Raw genomic sequence first — 21,945 nt, 5'->3', positions numbered from 1 at the left:
TATTATTGATGGTTATGCCAACGTAAAACTGGGCTTTAGGTGCAGCATGATGACGGGTGTAGATTAATCTTGGTCAATGGAGCTGGTGAAGCAAATTCCTTTTATGAGTGCTATAATCCTTTGATCAGTGTACTTCAAGATTTAATGGAACCAATATGTTATAAGTTTCCAATAAAGTAAAACAAAAAGGTGTCCTTCCTCTAGAAATACCCATAGGTCCATCAGTCCTATAAACCCAACAACACTATTCAATGCATTCCTTAGTGCCGCAATTCCATACTTAATTTCAAAGATGTGATGTGGAAGCTTTAACTTCCATACCATTAGATGTATCCCCTAGGTATCTCCGGTGGAGAAGATTTGTGAGGTCTAGCTCATTGTAATTGCTTTTCCAGAGCTTTTAACTCTTCTGACCTCCATAGAATGAGTAAAGCATATGGTCAGGGAATAGGGGTTGTAGCTCTAAGTCCACCAGTACTCCTGTTCATATTTCTGAGTTATCCAAATGATATTACTTAGAACTTGGCAGGGAAACAATTTGACATTCCTTGCTAAATTTCAAAGTACAGCAAAGTGAGGGAGGATGGTTTGGAATCCTTATATTCCCATTTTAATTTGATCTGGACAAAGTGTTGATTTCCTCTGATGCTCCCCACCTATCCCTCCCATTATTTAACATCACTGAGCCATCTCAGCTCAATAACAGATAAAAGTGTCATGATTGCAGCTGCTCTGAAAACTCAGCGCGGATTTCACTTCTCCTGCCAACAACCTTTTACAAATTTATCCTCTCTCTCTCTCTCTCTCTCTCTCTTTCTTTCTCTCTCTTTCTTTTTTCCTTGTTCTGTCACATTCTTTCTGAATTTTCACCCTTCCCCTTTTACCCAAACATCCTTTCCTCCCTTACATCCCCTCCCTAGTATTCGTTTGCCCAGGGACGCTGCACAAGATCCTGGAACCTACCTCGGCCCATGAATCAGAGCACCAGTCTGGAGCTTGGTGCAAGGATCCTCTTCAAGCTGGAGACCGAATATATGTCATGCCTTGGATCCCATACAGGACAGACACCCTGACAGAGTATGCTTCATGGGAAGACTATGTAAGTGCCCGACATACCACCACATATCGCTTACCCAACAGAGTCGATGGCACCGGCTTTGTGGTGTACGATGGAGCAGTCTTCTACAATAAAGAGCGGACACGCAACATTATCAAGTATGATCTGCGGACACGGATTAAAAGTGGAGAAACAGTTATCAATACAGCCAACTATCATGACACTTCACCCTACCGCTGGGGTGGCAAGACTGACATTGACCTGGCTGTTGATGAAAATGGGCTATGGGTCATTTATGCCACTGAAAGCAACAATGGACGGTTAGTGGTAAGCCAGCTCAATCCTTATACTCTACGCTTTGAAGGCACATGGGAAACTGGCTATGACAAACGCTCAGCATCCAATGCTTTCATGGTGTGTGGAGTCCTCTATGTGGTACGGACAGTCTATGTGGATGACGACAGTGAAGCCGCAGGGAACCGTGTTGACTATGCCTTCAATACTAACATGAATCGTGAAGAACCGATCTCTCTGACCTTTCCTAATCCTTACCAGTTCATCTCTTCCATTGACTATAACCCCCGTGATAATCAGCTTTATGTATGGAATAATTATTTTGTTCTGCGTTACTCTCTTGAGTTTGGTCCACCTGATCCTAGCACTGGTGAGCTATCATCCTAAGATAAAAGTTTGGGTGGGGAAGAAAAAGGAGTGGTCAATGTTTGGAAATTATGAATGCTAGATTTTTCTTCCAATTTTCACAGTATTGATAAAAAATATTTGGGGACAAAAATAATGAGTCAACTTGCAGAGATGTGACTTCCTTAATTGTACAATTTGGCACACAGACTGTATGAAATTATCTTTTAAAAATAGATTCTTTAATATGTATTTTATACCAACTTTCTTTAAATCAGTGCCTTCCAGCTGGGTTGGACCACTAGAATTATTTTGTGCATTTTGGCTGAAAATTCTGGGATTTGTAGGCTAACGCATCTGGAGAGCATCAGGTTACAGAAGATTTTTTACACTAAATCTCATATATCACCAGTCCCCAGTTGCATATGAATTAGGATTGCTATCTTTTGACTTGAGCTAAATATCTTTAGACAGCTATCTCTTGACTTGAGCTAAATTAGATAAAACAAACATATATTTTGCATATTCTACAAGCGATCGCAGGTTTTTCAGGCAACTCAGCTCCTATTTGATGTGAAGGACCATAATCACATTTCAAGAAATATTCGAGCATGTATAGGCAATATCACCTTAAAAAGAAAGGCTTACATTTTTGCACTGACATCTAAAATATCTTTAATTTTGCTACTTGCTGCAAGCAATTCTTCAGGCTCCAGTCAAATAGTAAGTATTGGAAAGTTTATTCACCTCAATTCAAACTCACTGTGACCCCAACAGAGTCAGCATGTGCCTGAAGTTCTGACAGTTAACATCACATGGAGTTTAAATTGAGAGATGGATTGTCTGATGTTCAGTATTTGGCAGAAGCCTAGAGGCTACAAAAAACAATTCCTTAAAGTTGGGCAGAAGGAGAAAAATTCAGTCTATTTTTGAATAAAAGAGGTTCAAGATTAGTCATGCTCTGGTATAGGGCCAGATTAAGATCTGTTTATCCCAATATATCACTAATTTGTTTTTCATACATTCTCCATTCATCCTGGTGGCACAGCTTCTGTCTGAATGGCATTTGAAACTGAGCATTTCCACAATTAATATCCCCATGCTGTGGCTAGATGAATGGGATTTACCCTGAGTGAGAATAACGGATCAGTTGTATCTGGAGTCATGCACATATTTTTAGAAGGGATGGGATAGAATGAAACTTACCTTTACTTAAATTAGCACTAAATGCTACAGTTTGCTATATTTTAAAATTAAAAATGATTTCAGTGTGAAAACATGGCTTGTATTTCATATTCCTAAGAAAGATCTGACAGAAGATGTCATAAATGGTATATGGGCTAAGGGGATACAAGGAAGATGATGCAGATTAACCATTTTAGATATACTGAAATTAAAAAAGTAATATAACTTGGAAATTTGATGAATTTTTGCAATTTATATGATCTACACAGGGAAGATCCAGACACATTGATATATAAAGGAATATACTGTATACAGAGCCTCATGGAATATTTGTTCGGCAGTAAAACAAGGGTCAAAAAATTTGGGCTGGAATCAATAGAGAGGAGGAAAAAATACATATAATTCTTTTGGTATCATTAGCTCCTTTTCAGAATATTCTGCATTTGAACATTTAGTAATCACCATCTCCCCCTTTTTTTAAAAAAAATATTTTTGCAACCATGGCAACTAGAATTTGTGATACTAAAGAAAATCTGGGACTCTTTATAACCTGGAGAACAGCATCTTTTGTTACAAATGTGATCGTGATTAAATGATGATTCTATGCAATGAGATTTTCTGACTAGAATAAATAATACTGTGGTGAGAACTCAGTGAGGGAACGTATGTTTTACATGTACAAAGTTTTAAGTACAGCCCCTGATATTTTCAGGGTAAAGGATCTGAAATAACAATACAGGGCAAGAAAAGACTCCGCTGAAGAGTTTAGGGACCCCCTGCAAATCAAGAGGTACCATAAGATTGGATCAATGCAAAGTAACATCAACGAAAGTGGACTTATAATAGCATAGGCATTTTTAAAAATTAAAATTTTACAACTGAATGGGAAGGGGGGATATTTTGTTTATGGGAAGGATTGCTTGTCCTCAACTCTCTTTCTGCCCACAGGCCCAGTCACCTCAACACCACTCAGCACGACAACCACTATTCGTCCCACCACTGTCACCAGCACAATATCGCCCGCTGTTACGACTACTCGGCAGCCACCCCTTACAACCCACCCTATAGGTGCCATAAATCAGAAGGGTACAGAACTGCACACAGTCACTGCCATAATGCCCAGTACCCGCCGTCCACCAGCAAACAACCAGCACATCTTTCCAGAGCTCTTCTGTGAAGCAAAGGAAGTGAGGCGTGTCCAGTGGCCAGCCACACAACAAGGCATGCTGGTGGAAAGGCCTTGCCCAAAGGGCACGAGAGGTAAAAAAATAAGCAGCTTCACCAGGGATAACCTTAGGCAAAATGTTCTGGTCTTTATTGCAGAGGTGAATGCCTTTGGATGCTTACCAGATCTAAATGAAAGAAGCTTGGTCCAGGCAGTGCGTACTTCTTCCATTAGCCAACACTACAAGTTGTAGTACTATCCTTGAGGTGGCAAAAACCTGTATTGGAATGAAATCTGCTGCCCCTATTCCTGTTTCTCAACATGCCTTTCTGTGGCAACTACCTGATTTCAGTCTTCATGTACCTTCAGGCGATCTTTGGACACCTTTGATCTATTGATATAGCTCTCAATTGTGAGCTTGGGATGAGATGAAAACAGCAATATGAAGATGTGGCTGGATAAATATGCTCCTATACAATATTTGTATTGTAATTAAGGGCAAGGGAAGAATCTACTTGGGAAGCCAACTCTGGACAAACTTAATAATGCTCCTTCAGAAACCATTAACAGTGGGTTGCTTTTGTAGTGGGAATAGATAGGGATGAGAGACTGAAGCCACAACTGACATTGAGTAATAAGTCTTTCTTGCTGTCCCACCCACAGGTATTGCTTCTTTCCAATGCCTTGCTACTCTTGGTATTTGGAACCCACGAGGGCCTGATCTCAGCAACTGCACAAGTCCCTGGGTCAACCAGGTGGCCCAAAAGGTATCATTTTCTTCCCAGAAGTTCTTCCTGCCCTCTAGTTGTTAATCAGACAGTTCATGTTCACAATGGGTATCAGGCTTCTTCACGCCTGCATAACTCTTTTGCTGGATTGAGGAAGTCTATGTTTCTTTCCTCTTGACAGATCAAGAGTGGAGAGAACGCAGCCAATATTGCTACCGAGCTTGCCCGACATACGCGTGGTGCCATCTACGCTGGAGATGTTAGTTCTTCTGTCAAATTAATGGAGCAGCTCTTAGATATCTTGGATGCTCAACTGCAGGCACTGCGTCCAATAGAGAGGGAATCAGCTGGCAAAAACTACAACAAGGTGCATGGTGATATGTTAACTGGGAGACTGTTCTCAGTAGGTTGTGTGTCCTGACCTTATATTTCAATTTCCTGGACCGTTGAAACAGAATAACATAATTTGGCATAAACCTTTTAGCAGCCTAAAGATCCAGTGGTTGGGAAAATATATGTTAAATGTCTGCATGTTTGGGGTTTTTTTTTTTTTTTTTTGCCTTACAATAAACAACAATAAATTTAGTTTTCCATGCTTCCTGATTATTACCCTTGATATGAGAATAGTTATGAAGAAATATCTTTAGATGGCTAATTTTGGTGTATCAGATGCTGTTGCTATATAGAGACTCTGGTTGTGTTTATTGGTTTTCCTATAGGATTCTATATTAGCTCTGATGATAACAATGCAGAATGTTTAAATAACGATCGATCATGTGAATGCATTCAAAGAATAGATAATGTGTTATTGAGTTAATATAACCTAATCCTATGTAAATGTCTAGGATTACAATCTTTCAATTCTAGTGATCATTTTTAATTTGGACCTGAAAGCATAAATCAAAAACTTAAGAATTTGATCAATTGTACAGTGTGAGGAAATAAAAAAGGTAAACAATGGATACAATTGTCAAATTCAACCTGTCTCTTTGAATAAATAATAAGCAACCAGTAAATTAAAATTCACATTGTCATTTAGGATATTTCTTTTTTGTTCTGCCTATCTGGTGACTTTATGTCCGGAACAAACAATGTTAAGGAAACCCATAGATAAAACGTATTGGGGTAGACTAGAGTGAGGCCTTTGGGGAATTCTAATTATTTTCTCCTTATTTTGATATATGGACCATCATTGACTCTGGGCTTGTATGCTGTACTCTACAGATGCATAAGAGAGAAAGGACCTGCAAAGACTATATCAAGGTGAGGACATCAATGTTCTAAATTCAGGTAGGAATAGCTGTGGGCAAGAAGTAACCTGTCAAACATCTGTGGGTCTCAGGGAGAAGCTGACGTTTCTCTGAGACCTACATATTTCTATCTCAAAGCAATTGTTTCATTTAGAAGCACCCTAAATTTAGAGCAGCACTAAAAAGTTGCTTGTTTATGTTTATTAAAATATTTTTATCCCACACCTGATATAGTCATATTATATTGTATAACTTTCTAGTAGTATATATGAAATTGTTCAGCAACCTATGGAAATTATGAGGAAACAGACAAGAGGAAGGACATGCTTTGCTACCAAAAAGATTTTTTTTCTTTGGTCTTGTCCAATGTTATCTGAACTACAAGTGGAACACAGGAAAAGTCCTTTCTATAACAATGGTCCTCATTTAAATTGTTCTGGATATACAACTGATATGGATATGCACAAAACATCCCACATGAGATAACCATTTGTAAAAACCTTAATCCTGGAAACAATACATAGAAAACTTCCATCAAGCCTATATCATTTTAATTTTATGTAGGGTGCTATTTGTAGTTGTCCAAAACACAAATAACCATGAAAGTAATCTCTCAACTACTACTGCTAGTAGTACTACTTAAAAACTACATTTTATTCTATGCCAGTGTGACTGATTTAATATAATATAAAGTTATGTGGGGTTTTTTAAAATTAATAAATAAAAGATGCAGATCATTTATTTGAAACTAGGGTCACAAATGCATGGTCTTGAACTGAAGGACACAAAAGAGGCTCTAAGACAACCTTTTTAGCTTGGCACCCATCCCATTGTGCTGAACTTCAATCCCTAGACTAAATAAAATAAGCAGAAAAAATCCGACCAGAAAAGATTTTAGCTATGGTGGCTGAACTTCCAAGAAATCTGGAGGATACATGCTGAGGGGGAAAAGTCATTTAAAAATAAAGAAGAAACAACTTTTCAAAAACTGTGATAAATTATATGAATTTTTAAACATGGGAGCTATGCTGCTTCTCACCCTGCAAGCAAAGTAGTTGTATCTTGTAGTTGCTTGCAGAACGGACTTGCCCACTTTATAATACTCAAGTAATGATGAGCAATGCCTGTCGTTCCGGAGATGAAGAATTGTGTTTTCTAGTTGTGGATTGTTTGGAAAATACTGTGCCTTGAATACCGAATTAGCATTTCAGAAATTGAAAAGCTCCTTCCATCCATACAAGAATTTTGATCCAATGAAAATAAGCAGAAGTTAGGTAAGAAAATGGGCCGGTGGGGGGAGAATACACAGTTACTACTACAGTACTTCCATAAATGGTAACATCTTTGAATTGGCCCATCCCACTCAGGAGATGCACCTAACGAACAAGAGCAAAATGACAATTTCAGACCCTCCAGGTTTTGAGGGTTAAAAAATACATAACACCCAGGGTGTCATGGATAAAGATTAATAATACATATGTCTTTTGTCTGTCAAATATAAGCAGTAGCATGGATCTGTAGCCATCTTTGCTCAATTACAAAGAAGAGAAAAGGAAAGTGCGAGAGCAGAGGAACTTTTGGGAGGGAATGAAGTTTGAGAAATGGATCCATTTCCTCAAAAATCAATGTCATTCCAGGCTGTGGTAGAGACAGTAGACAACCTCCTGCGTCCAGAGGCTCTGGAATCATGGAAGGACATGAATGCCACAGAGCAGGTGCATACTGCCACCATGCTGCTTGATATCCTAGAAGAGGGAGCTTTCCTTCTGGCTGACAACGTCAAAGAACCAGCCCGTTTTGTCACTGCTAAGAATAACGTTGGTAAGCATCAGCCTGTCTGCTTCATCTTGAAGAAGTCAAGAGGGAGGAAGGGAACTTCACAGAGTGTGTGGGTGCAGCAGACTTGTGCCTCTCTGCAGCAATTCTAAGCCAACCAGCCATTCTTTCTTCAAAATGTGTACTGAACATTATTGTACACAGTGCCTGTGCTCTGTAAATCTAGGGAGATGGGAGCCTTTATCAAATGCAGGCTGTCAAAAAAAGAGGAAGGTGCTATTTTCTTTTCAAAGGCTCTTGATTTATACCTCCTGGCAGCGTCCTTATTTCTCCATTGCACCTATAGAAAAGCGATCTGTATTTCCATCGCATGACACATTGGAGAAGTAGGTTTCTTACATGGAAGCAGCATTAATTTCATTTATTCTTCATTACATACAAGGAAAGGATATCTGTAGCATTCCCCACTTCTTTACTTCAGGAGCTTGATGCAAATAGGTCTGTGGGGTAAAAACAAGAGAAAGGTTTTTGCTGATCAGGCACAAGACTGGGTCTGCTTGGCACATCCCCTGGTAGGATGATAGCATGTTACCATTATCTCACTTAATCAAGTGAGCTTTAAGGTATCTTTTCATCATAAAACTCATTCCAATCATCAGTTGCAGAATCATATCAAACATGGCTACATATTAGATGCCACATTAAAATGTTTTGTTTTTACTAGGCAGAAAGTACAAATGCAGCTGATGGTGTTAAAGCAAGTAGAAAAGAATAGGGTATTAAACCGAAGAAGAGAAAGCAGAGAAGAGTAGAGGTAGGAGAGGTAGAATTTAGAAATTTCCCATCCAGGTCTCTTGGGCATATCCTGCCCAATTGAAAATGTAGGTACCTTCCTGTACCTCAGGCAGTGGTTATCTCTTCTTGAGGTCAAATCCATTCCTAAGGTTTTGATAACCTTTTACCAACGTAATCCAAGCCATTTCATTTCAAGGAAATGTCATACAATGTGATGCTAGCTAGCCCCAAAAGATCAGAAAATCCAGTCAGTTTTGCAAACCATTTTCCTGGTGTGGAAAAAAATTTCAGAATAGCGTGCTGCATAACTATAAATTAATATCTTGCCCAGGCAATCTGGAGAAACATACCTTTTGTGTCTGGTGCCAGACTGAACCCATAGCTCTTGAATAATAAATATAGAAACCTAGTCTCCTGCCAGGTTTCTCTGGTGTGTCACTGCTTCTTGGATTAAGTGACCTCAGAGCAATAGAGCAAGCAATAAAACTGTAAAATGGCTCCATCTCTTTAGATACAAAATGAAAACAACAATCCACAATGGACTGGAAAACAGATCAGAATAAGTGGAAATGGTGCAGTTGCCTATACAGAATTCTTGCATTTATCACAGAGTTTAACTGTAGCAATATGATTGTAACAGATTATAAAGAAATATAGTATTAAGAGAAGCAAAGTAGAGATGATAATTTAACAACTATCAAGCATTTGAAGGTCATAGTATAAACTTAGCATGACAAAAGAGAGGTTGAAATCAAATCACCCCATTTCTAACCTGGTAGTCTAAATATGAAGAAACATGAAGGTTACATTTGGTATCTATACAGAAACATGAAATTTTTCAGATGAAAGAAGGGTGATTACTACAACTTTTTATGTCTATGGAGATTCTCAATCATCCAGGTCATAGTTGTCCCAAAGAAACAACTGGACTTCCTTGTTTTTCTTTGAAGACATTTCGCTTTTCATCTTGGATTGAAGCTTCTTGGATGAGAAGCAAAATGTCTTCAAAGAAAAACAAGAAAGTCCAGTTGCCTCTTGAAAAAGCACCTTTGGTACAGCTTCTTATATTGTTTGACCTGTGTTTATGTGTTAACCTATTCCATTCTTCTCTCCCATTGTAGTGTTGGAGGTCTCTGTGTTAAATACAGAGGGGCAAGTGCCAGATATTGTGTTCCCACATGAATATACGACCAGAAACTCAATCCAGCTATCAGCCAACACAATCAAACAAAACAGTCGTAATGGTGAGCAAGAGAAAGAATTCCAGATTTGGGGAGGACCTTGATAAACATCTTCCCAGAACATTTTGGAGGCCATCATCATGCAATTATATCTTTTCCTCCCTTTCTAGCAATAATTCATCCTGTCTATTACACCCCAGACTGTAGGCCTGATCTCCTTTCCTTTGTTCCTTAGGGGTGGTCAAAGTTGTTTTCATCCTCTACAATAATTTGGGATTTTTCCTCTCTACTGAGAATGCCACAATCAAGCTTGGAAGTGAAGTTGGTCCACTTAGCCCCTCACTTGTTGTCAATTCCCAAGTTATCGCTGCCTCCATCAACAAGGAATCTAGTCGTGTCTTCCTTATGGACCCCGTCATCTTTACTCTCTCCCACCTGGAGGTGAGATAAGCATGATTCCTGGGACCACTCTATCCGTTTCCTTTTCTTTGCATATGTCAATTGAAGTCCCATACCTTGGTCCTTGTGTCTTGTAATCAGCTCTATACTAAACTATAACAGTGGCAAAGTTACACTTTGTAAAGGATTCGCCGCTAATGTATTGAGCATGTATAAATTCACTTTTTACCAAGTCATACATTTTTCCAGTATAATGAACCATCTGTATTCAGGGAGTGCCCTTTTCTCCCCCATCTTTATTCTACTGATGACATCCAGACTCATTCCTCTTTCCACATAGGACAAGAACCACTTCAATGCCAATTGCTCTTTCTGGAACTATTCGGAGCGTTCCATGATGGGATACTGGTCCACACAGGGCTGCCGACTGATGGAGACCAACAAGACCCACACCACCTGTGCTTGCAGTCACCTCACCAATTTCGCTGTCCTCATGGCACACCGCGAAATTGTAAGAATATCACTTACCTGAAGCAGGGTGGGAGAAAATATGACAGGTTGTTAGGGGGAGGGCAATGGTTTCCTATCATCAGGGCCATCCTTTTAACTCTTAATGCATGCTGAATCTTTATCTTATTGTATGGGCCATATGTAAAATCAGGGCAGCTGTTACCCTTCAAAATGTTAAGAAGACGAGCAATCTATGATGTCAATAAACATGAAGTGACTTCACAGTATTTGGAAAATGACCAAAGCACACCAAGGCTACCCAATAGTGGAGACCATTGTGCTATTACTAAGTTCAATATAAAATATAGGGGATAGGGGAACCACACACATACACCAGGCTTCTTCCTTTTTTCTTTTCAGTATCAGGGCCGCATCAATGAACTTTTGCTGTCTGTCATCACATGGGTGGGCATTGTGATTTCTCTGGTCTGCTTGGCCATTTGCATATCCACCTTTTGTTTCCTCCGTGGGTTGCAAACTGACCGCAACACCATCCACAAGAACCTCTGCATCAATCTCTTCATGACTGAGCTCCTTTTCCTTATTGGAATTGACAAGACGCAGTATGAGGTATGTGATGGTTTTCCCTTCCTATTATATACAAAGCCACCATGGACTGCTCCTCTGCACAGTGGGATCTGTGAGGCACATTAGGGGGCCGTGAGGTAGAATATGCTAGGATGAGGGTCTCACTAGGTTCCATTTGGCTTGCCAAATTCAGGGTGACATTGATAAGCCTTTTGGATTCAGAAAATAGTGTATATGTGTGTATGCCTGCCTATGTCTCTTAGACCACTGAGCCACTGAAGATCTCACTGATCTCTGTGTATTACGAAGGAAACATTAGACTGCAAAAAGATTTCCAGATAACATGTTTTCAAATATCTATAATAACTTCTCACTTTTGTGAACTATACAAGTGAGAAGTTTTATTATAGGATAGATTATAGAAAGAATAATACAATATTACTTTGGAAAGAGATGTTAAAATATATTTATATTTATAACCACTGTGAAGAATAACAGAAGCCATTTTATATCTTTTTTTTCTTCTAATTTTCTTCAACGTTTTTTTCTCTTCTTGGTCTTTTTTGCTTTTGCTTTTTTCTGCCTTTATACTAGTTTGTATTAGTTTTCATCGCCTTGTTTAAAAGTTTCTATAAAAATTATATAAAAATAAGACGTGAGAGATTACTCTAGCTCGGAAGTAAAATTTTCTCTATGAAGCATCTTCCCTTTAAAGATATAAATGTCTCATTATGGAGGAAGGTTACTTGCTGCCCCTTCTTAGTGCAACAGCCTAGTCTTAAGATGATGGCATTGATTATGATTGCATGGGGGTGATGATGATAGCCATAGCAGGAATAGTACTGCATCACTCATTTACGAGGGTTACCTGTGTGGGGGAAGGTCTGCCTGTCTAGGCCAGTGATAGCTAACCTTTTTGCCATCGCGTGCCAAAAGCGGAGGTTACGCGGGGGGTCGCACATGTGCGTGCCCACACCTACAATTCAATGCGCCCCATCACCCCCCGCACATGCATGTGCGACCACCCCATACTCCCCCTGTTTTTGGCACGTGATGGCCCGGTGGGCCCGGTAGGCCTGTTTTTCACCCTCCCCAGGCTCCAGAGGCTTTCTAGGAGTGAAAACGGCCTTCCCCACCTGCCTGGAGGCCCTCTGGAGGCCGGAAATGGCCCATTTGCCAACTTCCAGTGTGCCCAGAAGGCCCAAAAATCACTTGGCCTGCGCGTTCATGTGCACTGCAGTTGACCTAGGGCAATGCTTGCATGCCCACTGATATGGCTCCGCATGCCACCTGTGGCACGCGTGCCATAGGTTCGCCATCACGGGTCTAGACTATATATCCAAACGATAAACAAACAAAACAAAACAAAAAGATTGGGCAGCTTACTCTCATTAGTTGGGAAAGAGGGAGGAAGAGATTAATAGTTATTTCATTTAGGAGCATTTGTAATTGTATAATCTCAGTTTATCAAAACTCAGAGAAGTATCTCTGTGTTATGAGTGACAGGAGAAATATTTAAGACTGGGGAAGCAGGCACTTAATATAATTCAGCACTGCTATGCAAGCAACCAAGAGCTGAAGATGATCCTGTTGCCCCCAGAGAAGTCCCACGACACATGATGATGAGTGGAAGCAGGGAGACTGAGTGAAAGAATATTATTGCAGGGGGACAATGTACAAAACAAATGGAAACAGTGTGTGGCCGTGCGTATATGGTTACACAGAGATTCCATCGCTGCTCACCATTACCCAGGATGGCTACACTGATGGAAGCTGTAGTTTGGAAATTGGACTGCCAAATTCCAAACTACATGAGCAGGAGCTAGGGCACAGAAAGATTTGTAGAGATGAAGACAGCCTTCTCTTTTTCTAATATTAACAACATATAAATTGCATATTATCTTATAATAGAGATATGTAGGGATTTTAAATAAATCATTATATTCCCCCCACCCCACCCCAGATACACAGAAATCCATGCTAACTGATATTCTTTTCCCCTCAATCCCAGATTGCCTGCCCCATCTTTGCTGGGCTGCTGCACTATTTTTTCCTGGCAGCATTCTCCTGGATGTGCCTGGAGGCCATTCACCTTTACCTCATGCTGGTTGAAGTCTTTGAAAGCGAGTATTCCCGTAGGAAATACTACTACCTGGGTGGCTACTGTTTTCCTGCCCTGGTAGTGGGAATTGCTGCCGCCATTGATTACCGCAGCTATGGCACTGAAAAGGCGTAAGTAGAGGGGTCACAGCTGGTGGAACATGAACAAGAATGATGTTCTGTTTTTAATCAAAAATCCAATGTGTAAATTTAAGGAAGAGGGTAAATACATTTCCCTTTGAGAGGCAGTAGAAATACTAGATTTTATTGAAAGAAGACGTGAGAATTTAGAGATAAGACAAGGGATACCAAAAGTAAAGCTATGGTAGAAGACCAAAGTAGCTGGATGAACAAGGAATTAATCCAGGTTTCAAAGCAGGTTTTGGTGAAATTGCCATTGCATGCCAGTCGAACTACTCTATGCAGGAGTGAAGGTGTGGGATATCCACTGTTCTTTGGGTCTCTATTTAAACATGTCTTGCTCTACTTTTGGCAGTTGTTGGCTTCGAGTTGATAACTACTTCATCTGGAGTTTCATTGGACCTGTTTCTTTTGTTATTGGGGTGAGTCATTGAAGGACTGCTTGGAGTAGTTGACGTGGGATTTCCCCCTCAGCCTTATAATGCAAGACTTCAAACCAAACCTGGGGAGAGTAACTAAAGTCTTTATTCCAACACTTCCCAATCCCTTAGATATCCCCAAAGCTCAGAAGATGTGCTGTAATGCGCATCTCATTCCAAACCATGCAACCCTGCAGTGCAGTGGGAATTCATTTGCCAACCTCAGAATGGGACAGAGAAAAGTTGCTAACTGGGGGAACTGTAAGACAAAGAATTCCATCACACACATCCATCCATCCATTCATCCATCTGTACATTATCTTCCAGATCAACCTTGTATTCCTCATGATCACTCTGCACAAGATGATCCGCAACACATCTGTCCTCAAGCCTGATTCCAGCCGACTGGACAATATCAAGTAAGTTTCTCTTTGGATTCCTTTTGATGATTTTCTGATGTAGGTTGAAATGCCTCTTTATCTTAATAGCTTAATTCTGATGTTGTCTGAACACAACACTGTCTTTTGGATCTTTTAAACGAGTACACCAGAACAAAACATGTCCAGCCCAGACAAAATAGGGATGTTTAAATGTAAGACCTTTCTCAAGACAATAGGACAGAAAGCCCTCATCAATGAGGTCCAGCAATATCTCATTACCAACTCACGGCTGGGAATGAAAGCCTTCATTCCAGAGAAAGGGGTCTGAAGGGTTGAAATGGTCCTTTCAGCATGCTGAACTTTTTTTTTTTTTAATTTGATTTATATGCCGCCCTTCTTCGGAGACTCAGGGCGGCTTACAATGCATTAAGCAATAGCCTTCATACTTTTGTATATTTATACAAAGTCAGCTTATTGCCCCCACAAACTGGGTCCTCATTTAACCTACCTTAGAAAGGATGGAAGGCTGAGTCAACCTTGAGCCTGGTAAGATTCGAACCTGCAGAAATTGCAGGCAGCTGTGTTAATAACAGGGTGCATTAAACCACTGTACTACCAAGGCTCCTTGGGCGTGGTTCAGAAATAGGATGATGCCTTGAAGCATTTGTCTAGCCAAGGCCTTTGGACAGCTGAGATTCTTGCAAAACAGCACAAAGGCTCTTTGAAACCATTCCCGCCTTTTCAAAATGTACAACCTTGCATACCTCTGTAAAAGGAATTCCCATTCTCTCAGATGAATAGAGTTATTTTATTCAATAGCCAACGAGGTGAAGAGCATATTCATTAAGAAAATTTGGAAAGATGTTTTTTTTCAGCAAATAGTTTACAAATGACAAACTGTCAAAACACATGTATTACTCACAAGTTCACACCTTCTTATACTTGTTTTCATAATAGAATAATCCAGCAATGATGCTTGGTGGGCAGAACATACCTTGCTTGTTGCTAAATTAAGACAAATAGTTTCACTTTAACATCTACCAAACGGAGAAATGCAGAGTCCATTCACTTTCCTTAACTTAGCTCAAGTGGCTCAGAACCATGCTTAAGGGTAGCTGGAGCAAGAGTGAACGGATGCGTCCAAGAGAGGCTGATAAGAACGAAGTTTGGCAAGTTGGGGATTCATGGCTGAATGCAGTCCCTGAATGCCCTTTTTTAGCAGCTCCCAGAATGCTCTCTCACCATCATAATGAATATCAGTGTGTTGGTTCCGTTCATTTTCAGTCAGACAATACATGAAAACTGAACAGAAGACATCCAATAAACCTAATTTATATAGTATGGCCCTGATGTGCACATGATTTAAGAATCCTGTAAATCTGGGATTCAGTAATGGGGAACTTTAGCTCTGCAGGTATTAACTAAACTGAAACTCCTAGTAAGTTAGCTAAGAAGGAATGCCGGGATCTGCAGTTAGCAATAGGTGGAGGTTTTCTACCTTGGATTATAGTCAGAATTGATATTGTAGTTTCTGCTTCTTAATACTGTTATCAGCCAAGTACAAACTATTATTTTCAGACAACAGTTCAGTTCTTTCATGCTGATTTTTTCTTCTGTTTTTCCAATTAGTTTAATGGCAAAGAATGTATTCACTATTGGTTTTTTTGTATTTTGCAGCCCACTTCTTTTATTCTTGCTATGTCTATTTTGGATTCCGGTTTAGCTCAGTCTGTCAACATTATAAGAACATGCATTCAATATTAGTAGACTGCTGGTGCAAATATCAAGTCAATGAGAGAAAATTCGTGTACATTCTATCTTTCATATGTCACACAACTGGGGGAGCACTTAGGTTGTGCTTTAAAAAAGTGTATACATGAGAAGACATTTTTATTGAAGGTTTTCGGGTGTATACTGTACATATGAAACAGGACACAGAGCAAGTAGTATGTTGACCTGACAATAAAATGAGTTAAGGTTGCTTCAACCCATGTATGATTCTGGGATTGAGGCTAATAATATAAAAATATAATTAAAACTAGAGGCCACTTCTTTGAAGATACTTTGGATTCTCAGAGTAGCTCATAACAGGTGACAAAGGGGTAGACATTCTGTTGCAAGGCTTTCCCTTAGACTCTCCCACTATGTGGCAATATTCTGGGCCTGTTATCAGTATCAATATACAAAGGAAAGAGTAAGAAAATGATTTGGACTTTCTTTCCTGCAAAAAACAAAAATGGGAAACAAACCTTTCAGGGAAAATAATCAGAAATACAACTGTATAGTTCTATGCATCAGGGATATTTTAGTAAGAAGTCCTTTTTGAAAAGAATGCACTCAGAGGTCCAGATATAAATAAAAACTTACTGGGAATGGGAAGAATAAGAGAAAACAACAATCATATGAAGAAATTGTAAGCCGCCCTGAGTCTCCGGAGAAGGGCGGCATATAAAAATAAAATTAAAAAAAAATATTCTGAATATAAAAGAATGAGGTCACACTTGTTATACAATTTCTATCCAAGGAAGTTCTTTCTTTCTTTGTAGGATACATGGATAGTTCCATATAGAGTGGATGCTATATGATGGCAAATATTCAACTTCCTGTATTTAAAAAAAAAAACTTGACTGAGAACAAACATGCTTATAGAATCTGAGAGGAGCAAAAGCCATTGTTTTAATGAAAATTGAATGTTCTTCAATCTAAAGAAAGTATCTTCCATTTCTCAGTGTCTGGAATTTTCTTCTTACTAATTCCAATAGTATCAGTTCCAGTAGAATGAAGTTTAAGAAAGAACAGAAACATATGAACAGAAACAAAATATCTAATTATCTGAATATCTGAATATCTAATTATTCAGCCTTTCTAGTGTGAGGCCAGCTTACAAAGGGTTAGACTGGAGCATAGTTGTATTATAGAAAAGGTGTGTGTGTTAAATTTAGAATACTTTTGATATTTTAAAACATCAGAAGATTAAAATAAATATTGCTATATGCGTGTGTGTGAGAGAGAGAGAAAGAGGAGAAAAAAAGAACATCAAGATGACTACCAAACTAAATTTAGGGAACTGTGAATGGGAAGTGTGATATGATATTCCCCTCCCCACCTTTTCATTTGTAATACATGAATAAAACGAGAGGGTAATAGCAGAGGACAAAAGTAAAAGAAGCAGCTTTATAGTCATCTGCATGATTGGATAAGGATGAGTAAGAAAACAGAGCCCACTAAGCAGTTTTTTGACTAGTAACATCTGACATACACAGCCTAAATCAGAGAACTGGAAGAGATTTTTTTTAATTTTCTCATCTCATATCTTCTCACCCATTTCTTTCTGGTTCCCCCTCTGGCATCAGCAAACATCACAGAGGAAGTCTTCCCTTCATTATATATACAGAAAAACAAGTCCCAATGTTCAGTCACACGCCCTTTCTCTTTCCTCACTCCGAAACTTACCCTTGGGAGAAAACCTATGAAAAACAGTTAATAAATTCTTTCTTAGAGAGCAAGGAAGAAGACAGTACTTCCAGGACTGTTAAGGCTTGGGAATGTGAGTTGGCCCTGGAGAAGTAGTAATGTGTTCCTGCAATTTTTAACCTTACCTTGGATTTTATAATCACTGTCTCAGGCTGTTGTTCAGGATATAAGTCATTTAAATCTCACTTAAGGTCTTTCCAGTTCTTTTCCTTGTGGCTTGTTGTGTAAATGAGCACTTTGGTGTGTTTTTGTCATAAAATCTGCAGCACAAGCAGATTCTGGTCCATTTAGTCAGTAGCTCCATCTCATCGAGCATTGAGTCCATCCCTTAAAAACCACGTTCGCCTTCTCAAGGCAGCTTGCCCTGTGTACAAAGTTGAAGAACCTTTTCTGAAGGTAGGAGGAAGATGTGACTAGTGAAGCCCCAATGTTATCAAGGCTCATCTTTTTTTAATAATATATTTATTTTGTTTTATCAACAAAAGTAAAATACAAAACAGAACGACAATATACATATATTGGATGTGTGTATGTATATGTATATATGTATGCAAAAAATTAAAATCTCGGGTGTTTTCCCGCGTCATTGTAAATAAGTTGGTTAAAATATTTAAAATCCTGGTTAAAATCCCAGCTTAAAATCTTCTAAAAATCCTTACACTCTTTTAGAAGATTTTAAGATGGGATTTTAACCAGGATTTTAAATATTTTAACCAACTTATTTACAATGACACGGGAAAACACCCGAGATTTTAATTTTTTGCATATGCACACTCGCGAAAACTTAAGAAGACGTATACATGTATGTGTGTGTGTGTGTGTGTGTGTGTGTGTGTACACACACACACACACACACACACACACACACACATCCAACACTAACAACAACAAAAAAGAAAAAAGATTGGTGTACAAAGAAAAAAGAAAAAAATGATCCAAGTATCAAATAAATTTAAGATCAAACGTATAGAATCCATCCTGGCTGGATGCTGGGGAGAGGTGGGAGATGGATTCTCCTCCCCTTTACATAGTGGGTCTACAAATACATAAACTTTCCCATCCCTATTTATTTAATATTAAATAAGCAAATATTCCAGGTGAAGGCAACCAATGACCACTTGAATTTACTAGTTTCTCTTTCTACAGGTCTTGGGCACTTGGAGCCATTACTCTACTTTTTCTCCTGGGCCTCACCTGGGCCTTTGGCCTCCTCTTTATCAATAAGGAGTCTATTGTCATGGCCTACCTCTTCACTACCTTCAATGCTTTCCAGGGCATGTTCTTCTTTGTTTTTCATTGTGCGCTGCAGAAAAAGGTGGGTAGTCCTCGTATTGAAGAACATGACACAAGTTAGAATGGAAGGTTGAGGAAAACCCAGTGGAGCTGATGCTGCATCGATGCTTTGAATCTGCAATGACTAGTTATGAATTGAACTTTCTGATAAAATAATTTCATTCAATCATAGGCAACCTGTGGCAGCCGGTTCATCCTTTCAGAGATATTTCCTTACCAGAGCCCTCAATGTCTTTAACAATGGAAGAGCTTCTAATGTACTTGAACAGTTCTTTCAAATTCAGGAGACATATTCAGAAATGTACATGTCTTGAAAGTAGCCCATGTTGAAGTGTATAGCACATTCAAACCTCAGACATTGGTCACAGGAAAATGTTTTATAACATTTTTATTATGTCATAAAATGCTTTATAATAATTTTATGTCATAAAATGTTTTATAAAATTTGCCAAATTCCAGTTCCACAGGAGTCATGTGTCCTGGGTTTTGGATGCATTCTCTAAGTTAGCCCATTGGAGGTACCTTGGTTGAAAATGTTTTGCACCGTTTTCTTAGTTAAGAGTTACAGACAGAAGAGTTTTACTATAATATAGATACTAGTCGTAATAATTAGTTGATGAAGACATCAGATTGGCAGAGATTTTGTATATGAATAAAAATTCTAGTTTTGAACCTGGATGAATTAAATCATGTACAACTCATTGTGATTCGTGAGAAAAAGCATATTTGACTTTTACAGACAGTGTTTCTTACCTGGGTTCGGTGGGGTTTTGTTTTGTTTTGTTTTTGTAATAACTACTCTTTATTTTAAAAATATTCCTGACAAATTGAGACACCTTTTTAGTTTATACACTTTTCCTTATTTAAGCAATTAAGTCAATGTTGCATTTCTAGTTTTGCATGATGATAAAGATTGTTTCTGGAAAGCTAAGAATAGTTGCTAAAACAACAGAACAGCATGAAGAGTTCTTGTGTTACTGGGAATTATTCTTATCCACACCAGTCAAAGGATATTGTGTAAGTGTTCTGTCTTTCTCGTGTTAATGCTTGTACATATGTGGTAAGTAAAAAAAAAGACAGACGCAGCAGCAAAGGAAGTTCCAGGTGCAATATGTTGCCAGTTGGATCCCTCTTAAGGCATAGTACAATGTGTGACTTGTCTGAAAGCAGAGTGAAACAATGCATTTTTCTCCCTTTCCTTTTTTCTCTTTTCCCTATTTTGCATTAGGTGCACCGGGAGTTCAGCAAATGCCTGCGACATGCATCCTGTTGCCTCCGGAGCCAACCAGGTGCCACACTAGGCTCCCTCAAGACCTCAGCTATCCGCAGCAACAACCGTTACTACTCTGGAACACAGGTAAAGTCTGTCAGGGATTAGTGCAAATCAGTCATTGAGCAGACAATTTAGTTAAATCTAGAGGATTTAGCCAAACTAAAGTTTTTGAGAAGACCAGGGTATGAAAGTAAGACGAATGGGGAAAACAGACAGTTAAGGTTCTGTTAAATCCAGCATGGGGTTGTCTTTTCAGAGCCGAATCCGGAGAATGTGGAATGATACTGTGAGGAAACAGACTGAGTCCAGTTTCATGGCAGGTGATCTCAATAGCACTCCGACACTTAACCGAGGTGAGTGGTCCATCATTTCCAATGAACCTGTCCTAAACCAGAATGAGAATCTGCACCTGTATAAGTGAAGAGGAAAATCAGTACTGCTGAGTAAGAAGATCTCTTGGCCTAAGCAGGCAGTTACGAAGCCCCCTCTTCAACTCCTAACCTAATACTCTGCATCAATTTCTTCTGAAGTAGCCTTCTCTTTCTTAGCTATCTCTGGATGTCCTCACGGGAGAATGATAGAGCTCCAGTCTAGCTTATATTGTAGTGATCATTCCTCCAAAGAGCTTCTTTATGTTCCTCAACTTTTTGCCACTCACCACAAATTTTTTCTTTTCTAGATACGGACATTTGTATCCTGCAGAATCCTAACACTTGTGCATACACTCTCTCTGCAGGTACAATGGGGAACCACCTGTTGACCAACCCCGTGCTGCAGACACGGGGCGGGAGCAGTCCCTACAACACACTCATTGCTGAGTCTGTGGGCTTCAACCCTGCCTCACCCCCTGTCTTCAACTCTCCAGGTAAGATAGTCACCCTCTCGAAGGAGAATCCTTTTTCATTTCTGAGTTTGTGGTTGGAAAAAGGTCCTGCCTCCATGCACCTAGTAAATAGAAGGGAGATTATACAAATCTGGACTACAGGACATGCATTGTACACACTGGGGGAGAGCAAGCTTTTCAACTCTGCAGAGGTTGGATTTGAGACTTTATCCATGCAAACCACATGCTCTTCCACCAAACTCTGACCAGTGGGATATGAAGGTTATGGATCATATCTAATATTCAACAAAAATCTGTGGCCACCTGGGTAACTCCCTTTTCTTTTCTTTTTTCCCCCCTTTTTCTCTCCTAATCGATGCTGCCTCCAGGGAGCTTCCGAGAGTCCAGTACGTCCCTCCTTTCCAGTTCCATTTCGCAGTAATGTTTCCTTCATTGCTAGTTTGACTGGCAGGCTGGGGTGGGTGCGCAACAGGCATGGGCAAGCGTGTGCCATTCTATCTGTTGGCTGCAGGGAGTGCTGGCTCTGGGAGGGACTCTTCGGGCTTTACTTTTCCATGTCTTTATCTGTGGGGAGGCCACATGGTTTTTGCAGTACTAGCTGTGGGCACCAGATGGAGCAAGTACAGTAGCACCAACACAGCTCCAAAATACCCAACCTAGCCACTCTCCCAGTCATGCTGGGTTAAAGCAGTGGGCCCAGTTGATTTGGCTGGGGCTCCCTCCCTAAAGTATCTCCTTCACTATTAGGAGAGAGTTTACTCTGTTGCCTTTCAGCATCTTTCTTCTGTGGGCAAAGAGGTGGCATCCA

The 21,945-nt window shown here is 39.6% G+C and overlaps 1 protein-coding gene across 10 annotated transcripts in view; it reads left to right on the top strand.

The window, feature by feature from the left end:
• Positions 1 to 21,945, top strand: part of ADGRL1 (adhesion G protein-coupled receptor L1) — a 142,699-nt gene that overhangs the window by 111,922 nt on the left and 8,832 nt on the right. For 6 of the 10 annotated variants that reach the window (XM_034407234.3, XM_087887319.1, XM_034407223.3 and 3 more), the window contains 18 exons: positions 921 to 1,721; positions 3,830 to 4,141; positions 4,710 to 4,813; positions 4,956 to 5,141; positions 5,999 to 6,037; positions 7,662 to 7,845; positions 9,717 to 9,839; positions 10,012 to 10,217; positions 10,516 to 10,686; positions 11,046 to 11,255; positions 13,225 to 13,445; positions 13,810 to 13,876; positions 14,201 to 14,292; positions 18,874 to 19,042; positions 20,249 to 20,377; positions 20,550 to 20,646; positions 21,030 to 21,158; positions 21,506 to 21,523. In XM_034407234.3, the coding sequence (XP_034263125.1) occupies positions 921 to 1,721; positions 3,830 to 4,141; positions 4,710 to 4,813; positions 4,956 to 5,141; positions 5,999 to 6,037; positions 7,662 to 7,845; positions 9,717 to 9,839; positions 10,012 to 10,217; positions 10,516 to 10,686; positions 11,046 to 11,255; positions 13,225 to 13,445; positions 13,810 to 13,876; positions 14,201 to 14,292; positions 18,874 to 19,042; positions 20,249 to 20,377; positions 20,550 to 20,646; positions 21,030 to 21,158; positions 21,506 to 21,523 (3,258 nt within the window). Of the gene's footprint in view, positions 1 to 920; positions 1,722 to 3,829; positions 4,142 to 4,709; positions 4,814 to 4,955; positions 5,142 to 5,998; positions 6,038 to 7,661; positions 7,846 to 9,716; positions 9,840 to 10,011; positions 10,218 to 10,515; positions 10,687 to 11,045; positions 11,256 to 13,224; positions 13,446 to 13,809; positions 13,877 to 14,200; positions 14,293 to 18,873; positions 19,043 to 20,248; positions 20,378 to 20,549; positions 20,647 to 21,029; positions 21,159 to 21,505; positions 21,555 to 21,945 lie in introns of all 10 variants that reach the window. The other 4 variants (XM_087887322.1, XM_034407258.3, XM_087887318.1 and 1 more) reach the window with 2 other exon arrangements.

This window comes from Pantherophis guttatus, chromosome 2 (assembly GCF_059756535.1).
Source record: "Pantherophis guttatus breed Tessera chromosome 2, ASM5975653v1, whole genome shotgun sequence".
NCBI classification, from domain to species: domain Eukaryota; kingdom Metazoa; phylum Chordata; class Lepidosauria; order Squamata; family Colubridae; genus Pantherophis; species Pantherophis guttatus.
Note: the sequence above shows the minus strand (reverse complement) of the source record. Positions and strands in the feature narration are given on the sequence as shown.